General features: G+C 35.3%; 1 protein-coding gene across 9 annotated transcripts in view; it reads left to right on the forward strand.

Annotated features, from left to right (window-relative positions):
• FKBP5 (FKBP prolyl isomerase 5) overlaps positions 1-14,408 on the forward strand; it is a 141,871-nt gene extending 127,463 nt beyond the window's left edge. For all 9 annotated transcript variants that reach the window (XM_074311160.1, XM_074311161.1, XM_074311162.1 and 6 more), the window contains exons 10-12: positions 2,414-2,599; positions 3,922-4,161; positions 4,976-14,408. In XM_074311160.1, the coding sequence (XP_074167261.1) occupies positions 2,414-2,599; positions 3,922-4,161; positions 4,976-5,089 (540 nt within the window). In that variant the 3' untranslated portion in view covers positions 5,090-14,408. The remainder of the gene's footprint in view (positions 1-2,413; positions 2,600-3,921; positions 4,162-4,975) is intronic.
• Positions 14,409-14,955: the final 547 nt, after the last annotated feature.

Below are 14,955 nucleotides of genomic sequence, written 5' to 3' on the forward strand. Positions count from 1 at the left end.
ATTCTAATTTGGAACAAGAAATTGAAGTCACTGAAAACCACATGCAAGAAATGAAAATCAGGTACATCAAGAAGAAGTCCTTTGTCCTCTTAAAGAAAAAGTTGAAATTACGATGTAAATATAAGAATATCTGTACTTAGTAAAGCTATTGTTTCTGAAGAATTCTAAGTTTACCATTTCCTTCCACCTATTAGGATACTTGCTTTTGTGACCAGATATGGTTCTCTTAAAGTATTTTACCCTACAGGAAAGATTGGATAATTGAAATCATTGATAAAAAACGAAGTAATATTGAAAACTAAGTAAAATGCTCCATTCAAGGAATTCATCCAAAAACTGGGAAAGTCTAAGATTATGACCCTGATGACACCTGCTACTATTCTAGAATCTTGTCTATGCAAAAGGGAGCTGCTCCTTTCCAAAATGTACTCCTCTTCTCCTAACAGTAGTAGATGCTGACCTATTTTCCACACACCTGCCAGTTCTCCAAATTGAAAAACAATAATCCATTTGTTTGATTCTTAAATTACGTTCCATCAACTTGGGTAATAAGTCAATTTTATTATACAATGGTTTACAGATTTACAAAAAGTTTGTTTTTGAGGTTTACAAAACTTCTCAGCACTGTGAGACACATAAAACAAATATTGGTGTCCATGTTTTACACATGAGGAAACTTAAGACTTAAGGAAGTTTTGAGTTAGCTAATAAATGTTAGAGCCACCATTTCATTTTAAAAGGCTGACTGGGAGCTCTTTATTCTATCTCTTCTCCCTTAATAATGATAAATAAATAGGCTATATAAGATATGAGATAACTTTTGGGAAATTCAAGGTCCACAAAAGAGGGACCATGTCTTCTCTTAATTTTTAATTACACCCATTGCCTATACTCTTAACAGATGCTTCCATTAAATAATGGCAGAATAAAGGAACAATGGGTACTGGGGATCAGTTAGTGAAAATGCCATTGACACTATTTTCCTTTGGGATTTCAAAAAGAAAAAAGGTAGGGGAATCAGAATCAGATTCCTAGCAGGTGTGTTTTTAGATAGAGGAATCATTTTACAAATAGGTCTGTGCCATATTCCCTACCTCAACAAAAGAACTTCTGTCAGTCTCACCATTTGATGATCTAGAAACAAGATATTGGCAGATGGTTGATAAATAATGTAGTGATAACTAGGAGCCAATTTGAATTCTCTAAGAATAAGTCATGCCAACCCAACCTAATTTCCTCTTTTGAAAAGGTAGTTATTATAATAGGAGATTGCTGAAAACATAGTATATTTGAATTTCAAAAAAGATAATAGTTTTCTCTTTTGGTATATTTGTAGGTAAGATGGTAAAAGTGTATCCTACATGAATATACAGATAGGTGAATCCATAGCTAGTTGACATCCTCAAAATGTATTTATTGTTAAATTTACTAGGAGAGAAGAAAGAAGAGAGCATTTTCTAATGATATACCACAAACTATGTTCTCAGTTCTATTCTGGTCAGCATTTTAATAAATAACTTTGTAGCCAATAGTAGTACATATAATGTAGTAAATAACTTTTGTAGATAAAAGCAGACTTATTTATCAACTTTGCTGGAAAGTATTGCGACTTTGTTGTATGACAGAGACAGAACCCTGCATTTCAGCATTCACGGGTTAGGTGGTACAATGGATAGAATACTAAAGATCCTACCTCAAACAATTACTAGCTGTGTGACTCCCTGGTCAATCAAGCCACATATCCTGTCTGTCAAAGTTACCTCATCTGTAAAGTGGGAATAATAATAGCACTTGCTTGGCAAGTTGTTGTGAGGATCAAATTGGATATTATCTGTAAAGCACCCTAAAAATTACTAAAGCCTTATGTAAATGTTAATTCTTTAATGTATCTTTAATTGAATGAAATTAAAGAGATAAATATGAAATTTTGCCTTTAGTATTAAAAAGGCAAGTGTACATATGTAGGATATCAGAGATCTGATTTAATCACAATTTGCATAAAAAACTTTTAACTGAATAGATGAATGATTGAAAAAGCATTTAATAGGTACTGTTTGCTAAGCATTGGAGATAGAAAAGGGAGATGGTCTGTGCTGAAGCTCACATTTTAATGGAGGGAGACACCACAAACACATTAAGGACCCTTAGACTAGATGGTGTCTGAGGTCCCTTTCAAGTCCAAACGTTATCTGTGATACTTTTAAATTTATAGTTTAAGCTACCTGATTTTGGATTTCATAATTTTATAGTTGCTATATATTAAGTTTAGCACTTAATTATTTCATATAAATCTACCTTGTTTCCCCAATTACATTATAAGCTCTTCACAGTCAGGGATAGTGCCTTAAATTTATTTTGTATTTTCCCCTTCCCCAAATATCTATCACAATACTTGATGATTTTCTTTTCCTAGGGAGGCAAATATTTGCAGGCAGTGATTCAATATGGGAAGATTGTATCCTGGTTAGAGATGGAATATGGTTTATCAGAAAAGGAATCTAAAGCATCTGAATCCTTCCTGCTAGCAGCTTTCCTTAATCTGGCTATGTGCTACCTAAAGCTTCGGGAGTACACCAAAGCTGTCGAATGCTGTGATAAGGTAAAAAGAGTCAGTACATGGGTAGAACCCATGATGTCCTATGTTTCTTAATTCCTCCCTCTGTTTTTCTTGTCCACTTTCAAAATTGTTCCTTAATATAAATAATAATATATGAATAAAAAAATTTTTTTTCATTCACATCTTTCCCAAATTAAGCCAAACCATCTGTTATTTTATACCAAGTTAAACATAAATCTTTTTTGGGTCCAGTCAAAGACTTGACCCTTCAAACCTAATATAGCATTTTGTTTTATGTATTTCTAATGAACTTGTCATGTCATTCTGTGTTGTAATTATGTTATACTGAATTCTATAAGGACAGAGATAATGGCGTAGCTCACTGTTTATCCCACTTAACAGCTAACCCATTATTCAGCACAGTCAGTAAAGACTTCATGGATGTTTGTCCAATTTGAAAGAAAACATAAAATCAACCTTAACCCTCCAAGGGTGCTAGCATGATAATAAGTAAGGTGGTACTACTCAAAATATAATGCACATAAAGTTCATTTGCAAAGTTCCTGTTCTGTGCTAGACGTGTTACTATATCCCAGGGATCAGATCAGAGGAAGGGAAACAGAATCTGCTCCAAGTTTGCCTCCTGTATACATATGTACACAGATAAGAAATACAAAATAAATCAAGGATAGAAAGAGCCTTTCACGTTATAATACCACTTCTTTACTGAAACAAATAGACTTCCATAGACAAATGTAAAAAATTTTAAATACACAAAAATTTTTAGCAGCCATGAAAGTTGCAAGTTATTTAATTTTGGTTTCCAAATTAAGCTATTGTACTGGTGGCTTATTATGATGCTTATTACCCTTGTCTAATATAGCCATCAGCTCAAGTGCATACTATCATTTACATTAACTATCCCAGAATGTACTGTACTCATTGTCTTATGGTAAGACCAATCAAGTGAAGATATTTTTTTGGAAATTCATTAAGTGATAAGAACCAAGTAGGAACAAGTTCCTCACACACTTAATAAAGTTGTACTTGTGGTTTTGAGTTTCAGGTATTAGTCTCTTGCCTATCACACTAGTCTAAAAATTTGTTTGAGAAGAAGATACTATTTTTACTTATATTGTGGTGTGTGTGTGTGTGTGTGTGTGTGTGTGTGTGTGTGTGTGTGTGTGTGTGTGTGTGTGAAATTTAAATAACCAGATGTTCCCATTCCCCTTTCCCTAGTCAATGGTGGGAGAAAGGGGTAAGGTATTTTTCTAGCAGAATTCATCTCTAAATATATCCCCCAAAAAAACAAGTTAAGAGAGTTATAGTCTGTTCTTGTTAAGTTGGAAACTCTCTGTTCACAGGCACTTGGACTGGATAGTACCAATGAGAAGGGCCTGTACAGGAGGGGTGAAGCCCAGCTGCTTATGAATGAATTTGAGTCAGCCAGAGGTGACTTTGAGAGAGTACTAGAAGTAAACCCCCAGAACAAGGCCGCAAAGCTGCAGATCTCCATGTGCCAGAAGAAAGCCAAGGAGCACAATGAGCGGGATCGCAAGATATATGCCAACATGTTCGAGAAATTTGCAGAGAGAGATGCAAAGGTGTGCATGAAATAAATTTTCAGGCAAATTCAGGAGTCAATCTTTATATCTGAATTTTTAGTCAGGCAGTTTTAAGTACAGAGTAAAAGACCAGATAAGCATCCCTAAAGCCTAAGTTCTGCTATTCACAAAATAGAATACTAACTATGGGCAAAGATCCAATTACTTCAAACCTTCCTCATTACTAGGGGACTCTGGAACTGTAAAAATAAATATTATACTACCCACCTTACAGGATTGTTGTGATCCTCTAATGAGGTAGTACTTGTAAAGCATTTAGCAGAATGCCTAGCACAAAGATGCTGTATAAATATTAGCTCTTGCTATATAGCATTTTACAGTTTATAAATCTTCTGAAGTATGTAGTATATATATGCCTTTTTATAGGTGAGGAAACTGAGGCTGGGAAAATCCAAGAGATTTGTCCGAAGTGCTATGCTTGTAAATGGCAGAACCAAGAACACACTACATATAGTCAAAAATTAAATCTATTGTTCTATACTAAACTTTCTCCACTAACTGCCTTAATTAGCTCTGATCACATTTTAACCATGAAAACTGAAAGTGTTTCTCAGGCTTAAAAGGATTCTGACTTAGACACAAATTGAACTAGTTAGATGAGCTGCAACATGCTTCCAGTGCTGACATTTAGCAAATCCATTCAAAATGCACAGGTCCAAAAGGAACAACAAAAAACAAGTGTTTTGGATGCCAACATCAGAGTTAATAAAACACCTTGAAATAGGTAGGGATCAAAACATTTCTCGCCTTCTATTATCACTGACCTCCTTATGTATTTTTTTCTCTTGCATAGGAAGAGGCTGGTAAAACAATAAGTGATAAGATTCCAGAAGGGGTCCCCTCTAAGAAGATCCAACCTGTAGAAGAGCCAATAATGGAAGACAAAGATTTGGAATGCCATGTATGACAAAGTACAAAAGAGGGAGAGGGAAAACTAATGAATTCAGTCCCCTCCTTAATGACTTCTATAGAACTCAGGACTAAACAATGTTTCTTGTCAAGTTTGTTGTAGTCTATGTGATTCTGGACACAAGCAGACAAACTTGTAGCTTCCCCAAAAATAGACCCTTACTGCCCATTACCTTCACTGAAGGGTCATGTGGGACCACTGTAGGTGGTACAAAAAAATAGATGCAGCTGTTGGGGGTAGGAAGTTGGACCAGCAGCTTGAGTCCAGCTCATTTCAGTTCATGTCCCAACTTTTTTATATCCAAGTTAGAGTATTCTAAGACCCTGGCAATTTGAAGTTACTTGTTTGGATCATACATCTAATGATCAGGCTTTAGTTACACTGTAGAGAGACTCAGAATAATTTAAAGAATCTTTCTTTTTATTGGGCTACAAACAGCATCTTTGAAGGGAGCTCCCAAACCATTGAGACTATATAGATCCATTTGAGCGTTTGTATAGGGAACTGGAGGGTGTGGAGGTTTGTTGGTTTGTTGGTTTGTTTTTAAATAACTGAATAGCTAAAATACTTACCAATACAACCCTGTGGCTTTAATGAAGAGAGCAGATATGAAGGAAAATAATCTGAGATCACCTAGTGCAAACAACATTGTTAACAAACCTACGAGCTAAGCCTGCAGGGGCCACTTGCTCCCTTAGCCATCTCTTCTTTGCTCACAGTTCTTGTACTCTTTTCATATGGATCTTAACCAGTCAGCTTTCCCTGGATCAGCAATTCATGAGCACCCACTCTCCTGCTACAGTGACTAGCAGACAGTTTGGACGTTAGTTTTTCCCTTTCTTGGATGAAGTATTGAAATGCTCAAATGTGAAGGAAAAAAGTAATAGCAATTTCTCTTTTCTTTTTCTCTTCCTTTGAAAAAGTCATGCGGAATACAATACCTCTTGCTAGCACTGCTACTGTTCAGTTCCTTATTTCCATTCTAATCCACATTTTTTAGAAACTTAAAAACTTGTCCTTATACTATCTTAGACCTGGAGTGGATTTATTTACATCTCCATATAGAATTGATGCAGCTTTTTTGGTTTTGTTATTTAAAAGATTATCAGAGCTTAAAAATTATATTGAATTTTTAAGAATTTCATTTACTCTCTTGTGAGAAAAAAAATGCTTTGAAAATAATTGATATTCTGTTATAGTTTTAAAAAACAAAGCCTATGGGATTTGGAAAACAATTATTCTTCCACTTAAGGGTTTTATATATTTTACATATGAGTTTAGCATTGTCATCATTTTCTTTTCTAGTAGTGATAGTTTCTCTGTTCTTAACTGGGTTATGAGCAGTGAATGAATGAGCAACATTCTATGGCAGGTGACTCAGCATTAAGTCCTTAGCATCTAAGCACAAAATTAAGTACTGTGAGTACTTTAGTTTTATTTTTTAAATATTTCTAGAAGTGAATTTTAGCTTTTTGATCTAAATGAGATTCAATAGAATCCTACCTTGAAAATCTCTAACCAATGTCATTAACAGTGTGAATAATTTAGAACAATTCAATATTTATTAAGCATCTACTGTGTGCATAGAACATTGGGGTAGGTAGGGAGGGGGAAGATTGTCCCCTACCTTCATGAAAGCAAGTAAAGAAGGGTGTGAGGATGGTGAAGTATATTCGTACCAGTAGCTACAGTGAAGATACAAAGAGAAGTAATACAAGAATTCCCAGGTTGGAAAATTCATCCCAACTGGGGTCACTAGGGAAGCTTCACAGTACAGACTTCATTCAATCTTCAGCCTTATTCAAGTCATTTTTTTTAATCTTAAGGCAATATTGTCAGTTATCTTTTAAAATACTTACATTTTATTCTTGTTATTCTTTTAAAAATAGCCAACCAAGCCTCTCTGGTATTGGCTTCTAAACCTGAAAATCAAACTTTTTTTTCCTGTAAAATTTATTCTTAAAATTTATTTATTGAGCAAATGTGGTAAATACTCATCTGGAGTACTCTACTCTGATGATAATCAAAGCCATACTGATTGTCTCTCACCTGATTTTTTGTTTCTTCACCAAATATTTCTATAGGAAACCCCAAATTCAGTTGAGAAAAATAAAAAGTAAGTGGTTACTTTGCTCATTGTTGGTATGTACTGGTGAGCTCAACAGATTAGAGCATGGTGCTAAGTAGACCAGAGATTAAGGTTTGTTTCCATGCAATCTAGTTAGCTCCTCACAAAGATAAATATTTTCTGGAGCAAGACCAACTGTTTCCCAAATGGTTCTTCTAGCTACAGAGAGCACTGGGTAAGTTTGCAAAGGATTTAGAACAAACCAATATAATTAGAGATCTAGTCCTTATACTGGAAAACAGTTCACATACCTAACAGAATCAGTACAATAATGTTATCCTTGAATGCCAAGGACAGCGTATTTTATTTATAAATAAAATAGAAATATTTGAAGCATCTTTCTAGTACAGAATGGTGAGTCTACTTATTAACAGGAAATTATTTTATAGATATCATCATCCCTTTTTTCATTTAAATTAAATACAATAAATAACGTCCTTTTGGGATGGAGCATAAATGTAACTTAAAGTTGGGTAAACTTCACAAGAGAAAGTGTTTTCTCAAATCTTGCTTTAATGTTTTCCCCCAACAAAAGATGGTAAAGGAGGAAGGACGGAGGGAAGATAATGGAATAATATCAATAGAATTATTCATGTTTTAAAAATAAATTGGAATACATTCTTTCTTTATTCTGATTTTATAATAGGTCCATTGGGGGAGGACTTAAGTTTCATTGAATATTCACTCAAATGAATTTGTTGTTATTGATGTATCTATCTGATTCATCCTATGATGAAGTGGGAAAATGACAAGATTTGAAGTCAGAGCACCTAGATTCAAATCTTAGATGTGCCTCAGTTTCCTCTTTTGTAAAATGGTATTGGACTTAATAACCTTTAAGGCCCTGCTAGCTCAAAATCTATGAACTTATATCAGCCTTTTTTAACCAAAATTTATATGCATACCTTCTAAATCAGAAAGCCCAACATGTGGGAAATATAATTCACTGTGTATAAGAAAGATTGCTGGGGAGCAAAGTTTCATAATCTTCCCTCTTTTACAATGAACATCACAAAGATCCTAGAGCACAATTGCCTTGGTTTAGGGTCTCTGAAATCCTTGATTTCTCTGGATTTTAAATCCTAACCCTTCTTGTGTGAAGTAATTTTTTATAATACTTCAATTTGTGTGTTTTTAATTAAATAAATATAGTTTGTTCAATTTTGATTTTGCTGATACCAGAAGCATGAAAATCCTTTTTTTATCATTTTCTGATGTCAGGTACTTGATAATATAGACCAACTCATCACCTTTCAAATAGCAGTAGCAGTCACAGAGTTAAAAGATTTCCCCATACTTGTTTGACCTCTGCCAGCATAGTGAGCTTCTTGAGGCTTGTTTCTATACAGTGTCCCTGCTAAGATTACCAGCTTTGCAACTAATCCCTGCTAAGGAGTGGTGACAGACACAGTTCATTTTTTTTGGGGGGGGGTCCCTTAAGAATTCTCTTTTGAGTAGTATGAATTGGTGGGTAGAGAATAGATCTCAAAAGCTAAGAAGATCGGAATTCTACCCCTCCCTTGAGTCAAACTGGTTATGTGAATCTGAACAAAAGTCCACTTTCTTGGCTTTCCCAAGCAACTCTCAAAAAATACTAATTTCAGAAGAGTTGTCGGTCTATTGGTTGAGGCAGTTTTTTCACCAGCAGTTTACCACACAATGAAATCACAATTCAGTCTTGAAATTAGTGTCATGCAATGATTATTTTTGTGACAAAAAAAATGACTGAATCAGAACTGTGAAAAGCTTCAAACACACCCTATTGTCTATTAGTTTCCATAAAAAATAGCTATTCTTGTGTTTAAATGACACACAAGACCAAAAGAAAAAGGTACATAGATAAACGGAGAAATGTGTTTTCCATCAACCTGCCAAAAGTTTCTGCAGACCATCTCCCAGGTTCTTTTTAATGTCTTTCTTTCTTTTATACATTTCATATGAGACATTTGGATTAAAGGGATATAAAAACATAGGAACTGTTGAGTTGTGTTGAGAAGGAATAAAGGAACAACAAACTTCAAAATTATATAAGACTAGATCGTGAGGCTCACCTAACATAACCAAATATAATTCTCAGGAAAGTTCTAGTGAACTTAACTTCATATCTCTTTGTTGCTGTGTATCAGCCTACCTCAAGGACAATGCACAGGTTCCCTATATTTCTTGGCTATATAGAATTTTAGAATGTCAGAACTAAAACAATAAGACTTAACTAGTTCAATTCCTTCACTTTGCAAATGATACTAAGACCCAGAGAGATTAACTGATTTGCCTAAGATAGCAATAGCAGATTTTGATTTCAACTTAATAAGTTTCTTATTCCAGATCATGCTTTCTCTACTACACAGCTCTTCAAGCAGAGACTGATGTATAGAGGAGATTTCTACTTTAAGACTCAGTTGCTTTTAAGTCTTTTCCAAATCTTGACATTTGTGATACTGATGCCCAATCCAATCCAGTGCAATGTTACAAAGTCAAAATAATAGATTTTGTCAAGCTGGGCATTTGATTGATAAAGATATTATCTTAATAGTTTTGATGTGGTGTGAGAATTCAATTTACATCATTTTCCCCAAGAGATCTCAGTTTACATCAGTTCCAAAGTAAGATAGTAAGTAATGGAGTGTAATAGGTGTAAAATCAAAAATTAGTTGGTTTAGAATGCTTTGTAACAAAGATATGGGCCATGACCTCCTCTATATGATGGGAATAAGTATAAAAGGTAAAAGACAAAGTGAAGAAGAACAATTATCACAAAGAGGGAAAAGTTTACAATAATCATATAGCCCATCTCTCATTCCATTAAGAATTCCCTCTGTAGTATCCTTGGCCACAGCCTTCCAGGTTGTCCAGCCTCTGTTTGAATTGTAAAGTAACAGAAAACTCTTTCTTCTGCCAAGCACTCCATTAACACTTGTTTAGAAGTATTTTCTTATACAAATTCCAAATCTGCATCTCTATATACCAGTGACCCCTGGTATTTCTCTAGAATCAAACAGAACTGGTTTAATCTACTGTGAATAAGACCATGTGCCAAAAGTCCTTGTCTTCTAGTAGCTTATGTTCTTCCATAGGACAATTGTGTCACCCCAAGGATCCATTATCTCCAGTCTGAGCATTTCTAGTTCCTTTTATTGCCTTTTATAATATTTCATGTTTCCTCTTAGGTAACAAATGCTGCTAGATGATATAGAAAAAACAGTGTTAAACTTGGACCTAGCTTTAAATTATACCTAAGGTGTTAAGTAGCTAAATGACCAAGGAAAGTCATTTAACATCTCAATTTCAGTTCCCTCATCTGTAAAATGGGAATATGAGGTATCATGTCATAAAGATATTATGATAATAATGGTTGTGAGCACTTCGTAAAACCTTAAAGTGCTAACTAAGCATCGGGTACATTATGATTGTTGTGCCACAGTTCCCTTTTATTGTCCTGCCTTGGTTTCCATGAATTGTTCTGTCTCAGTTCCTAATTGTTATGCTCAATACTGCAACACCACTCCTCTCTCCTAATCATGATGATCCAGACAAGGAGAAAGACCTTCTATTTTAGACCTTAAATTTAGGGAAACTGAGTCAGGACAATAAAAGGGAACTGTGGCACATCATCATGAGACACTGGAATGGAGATTTGTGTTCTATAATAGCTTTAAAATTTTACTTTTTTTTTCAGAAGTATTTTATTTTTCCAAATGCATATAAAGATAGTTTTCAACATTCATTTTTGTAAGACATTGTCCCAAATTTTTTTTTCCTTCTTCCCTTTTCCCTTCTCTAAAGACAGCAAGGAAACTGATATGGGTAAATATATGTAATCCTTCTAAACATACTTCCATAATTTTCATGTTGTGCAAAAAAATAATAATAATAATTGTACCAAAAGGGAAAACTTGAGAAAGAAAAAGCAAACAAACAAAAATGGCGAATATATTATATACTTTGATCCACATTCAGTCTCTATAGTTCTCTCTCTGAATATGGTTGGTATTTCCCATCCTATATCTATTGGAAATGTCTTGGCTCATTGTATGACGGAGAAAAGATAAGTCTGTCATAGTCAATCAGCACTTGATGTTGTTATTGTGTACAATGTTCTCTTGGTTCTGGTCACTCCACTCAGCATCAGTTCATGTAAGTCTTTCTAGGCTTTTCATTTCAGCCTGCTTATCATTTTTAATAGAACAGTAATATTCTATTACATTCATATACCATAACTGAGTCAGTCATTCCCCAGTTGAACATCCACTCACTTTCCAGTTCCTTGCCACACTACAAAAAAGAGCTGCTACAAACATTTTTGCACATGTGGATTCTTTTCCCTCTTTTACTGTCTATTGGAATATAGACACACTAGTGAGACTGCTGGATCAAAGAGTATGCACAGTTTTATAGTCCATTGAGCATAGTTCCAAATTGATTTCTAGGAGGACTAGGTCGGTTCACAACTCCACCAACAATATATTAATGTCCTGGTTTTCCCCCATCTCCTCCAACATTTATCTTTATCTTTTCCTGTGTCATCTTACTCACTCTAATAGGTATGCAATGGTATCTCAGAGTTATTTTAGTTCACATTTCTCTAACCAATAATAATTTAGAGCATTTTTTCATTTGAGTATAAATAGCTTTAATTTCTTCACTTGAAAGTTGTCCATATCCTTTGACCTTTTATCAATGGTGAAGTGACTTGTATCCTGAAAATTTGATTCTGTTCTCTATATTTTTTAGAAGTGAGTTCTTCATCAGAAGCACTGATTATAAAAATGTTTCCCAGCTTTCTGTTTCCCTTCTAATTGGTTTTGCGGTATTGATTTTGTTTGTGCAAAATGTTTTCAATTTAATCAAAATTATCCATTTTGTATTTCATAACATTCTCTATTTCTTGTTTGATCATAAATTCCTCCCTTCTCCAAAGATCTGATAGGTAAACTATCCCTTGTTCTCCTAATTTGCTTATAGTATCATCCTTTATGTCTAGATCATGAACCTATTTCAATCTTATTTTGGCATAGGATGTAAAATTTTAACTCCTGCTATTTTCACTCTGTCTCTTCCCTTCTTCGTCACCCCCCCAACCCCGTGCATGGAATATTTTTTCTCTTCATCCCCATCTCTTGGCTTCTCTGGCTTCCTTCAAACCCTAGCTAAAACTCTATCTTGTTAAGAAACCTTTCCTGATCATCCTTAATGTTAATGCCTCACTTCCATTTGTTGATTTTCTCCAGTTTATCTTGTCTGAATCTTGTTTATACATAGTTATTTGCATTTGGTCTCCATTAGGATGAGCTCTTTTAGAGAAAGATGTGTCTTTTGTCTTTGTATCCCTAGTATTTAGCATAGTAGTGGGTGGCATATAGTAGGTGTTTAACAATTATTAATGATTGTTAAACTTTGGTGTCCAAGATCAAACACTATTCTTGACATGTGGACTGAAGATATGAAGGAGTACTTGTTCTTAAAATGCCCTTCCAAGACACCTTCCAGTTTTGGATGTAGATCCTACATCTCTGTAAGATAGCATTACCTTTTTTGATTACTACGTCACACTTCTGCATCATGTTAAGATTTCAGTCCACTAAAACCCTTGGAATTTTTTTTTTAGTTTTTTCCCAGACAAATTTCTGTCCAACCTTGCCTCCCTTACCTTGTTCTTTGAAAGTTGGTGGAGAGTTTTAACCCAAACATAAAATTTTACATTTATCTCAATAGAGATAAATTTATACAGTGATAATACTTGTCAGTATCTAATAGTAGGAGGCCAAAGTTGAAGCTTATAGAATTCTGGTGTTTCTTATGAGAGGCCACTTGGGGACACACTGTGCCAGAATAAGCCAATGTAATCTCATCCAGGAATTTGGAAGCTCAGCAAACTGTAGTATGTACACATCAAAGATGGCATAAGAGATTGCTGTTGAGTGTCATGGTCAGGCCTGGCCCTCATCCAAAAAAGTAAAGTGGACAAAGTTTGTCTGTTTTGCTTTCCTAACCGCTCTCCTAACCTATGCACCTTTCCTCTACATCTTGCTGGCAATCAGTCCATTCCATAAGAATGTGTTCCTGTGCCATGAGGACACTAGTATGCCATGCTGTAGCCTTGTGTTTTATTAATTTTGCCTAGGTTCCTCTCAAGTGCCTCTAGTTATTTCTCAGCATTGCTGCCTTGGATTTTAAGAGTCTCTTTTTGTAGTGGAGAAAGCAAGAGGCTTGAAGTGGAAGGAACCCTTGATTTGACATCAGAGGACCCAGCTACAAATCCTGGCTCTGCTGTTGTGCAATCCTTAACCTGGTTCATCCTTAACCTCCTTGTGCCTCAGTTTCCTCATCTAAAAAGTGAAGGGGTTGGACTGAGTTACCTCAAAGATCCTTGCCAGCTCTAAGTCTAGGACCCTGTGATCCTTGGATACAAATCCCAGATCCAGCACTTCATGCCTGTTTGAATTTAAAGCAGATCATGTGACTTCTCTGGGCCTCGATTTCGTCATCTATAAAACAGAAGTAATCGCACTTGGACTACTTACCTCATAGGGTTGCTAGGATCAAATAAAATGTTGAAGGCCTAAGTTCTTAATAAATGAAAACAATATGCACAAATATGTTACTATAATATGCCTATATTTCAGGAACTTACTTGGGGAAACTAAGATACATTTGACAAAGGTAAGTGACAATGAAAGAGAATGTGTGATAAGCACCCCCAAAAGTCCTGTAGACAATAAGAGAAGTCCATCCTTCCAAGAATCTGAGGCTGCTTCATAGAGGCGTGGGATCGCAGCAGAGAGTTGGAGTACAGTCAGGAGTGAGTGGGGACAGCATGAGGCTGTGGAAAGTATAATGAGCCTTCACTCAGGAGAGACCTGGTCTTGTTTCTGCCATTTACTAGCTCAGCTATCCTGAGCATGCCCTGAACCTCAACATCCTCATCTGTAAAATGGGGATGATAATGTTTGTGGTCCTACCTCCCAAGATTGTTATAAGGCTCAAATGAAAAAATGCACATGGAAGCTTTGTAAAACGTTCAAGTCAACTTATCATCTATTATGAGGACAGAGACTTGTATTTTATATAAACTTTGTAACTCCCTCAGGCTTAACACAGTGCCCTGAACAAGGAAGACAATTAATAAATGTTTGTTGGTTTTGACTGAGTTTAATTATAGCAATAAAGTTTCATCAGGTTTGAAAGCCAGCTCCTCCCATGCCTGTTTATTAAATACCCAGCCCCACACCCTATCCCAATGTTAAATGATAATTGTCTCCTGATGTCACTTAAGGTGGGACCCTCTCCCATGAAGCACTGCATTTTAAATAAGACATTACAAATACTTGGCGTACCCCCTTTTGAAGTGTTGCTAACCTCTAAACTATCTATAGCCGATGTGATATACTAAAAAGGAGCTTTTGACTTGGAATCATATTTCTATGATTCTTGGGCAAATTGCTTGATTTCCCTAGCTTGTTTACTTATCTGTAAAAGGAGAGGTTTGGGCTTGACCATTCAGATAATCAACAAATGTTTATTAGGTTCTTATTTCATTCACAGTGCACTTTGCTAGGCATTGGGAAAAATACAAAGTTTGTATGTACCCTCACAGAGGGTAGGACAATATGTAAATACAGATAATTCTGATCTCAGGGTATATGACGTAAGTCCCACCTATAGGCCACAAAACAAACTTTTTGGAAGAAGTCAACAAATATTTATTTGCTGTGTGCCATGCATTGTGCTAAGTCCT

Source organism: Sminthopsis crassicaudata, chromosome 4, assembly GCF_048593235.1.
Source record: "Sminthopsis crassicaudata isolate SCR6 chromosome 4, ASM4859323v1, whole genome shotgun sequence".
In the NCBI taxonomy this organism is placed as follows: Eukaryota; Metazoa; Chordata; class Mammalia; order Dasyuromorphia; family Dasyuridae; genus Sminthopsis; species Sminthopsis crassicaudata.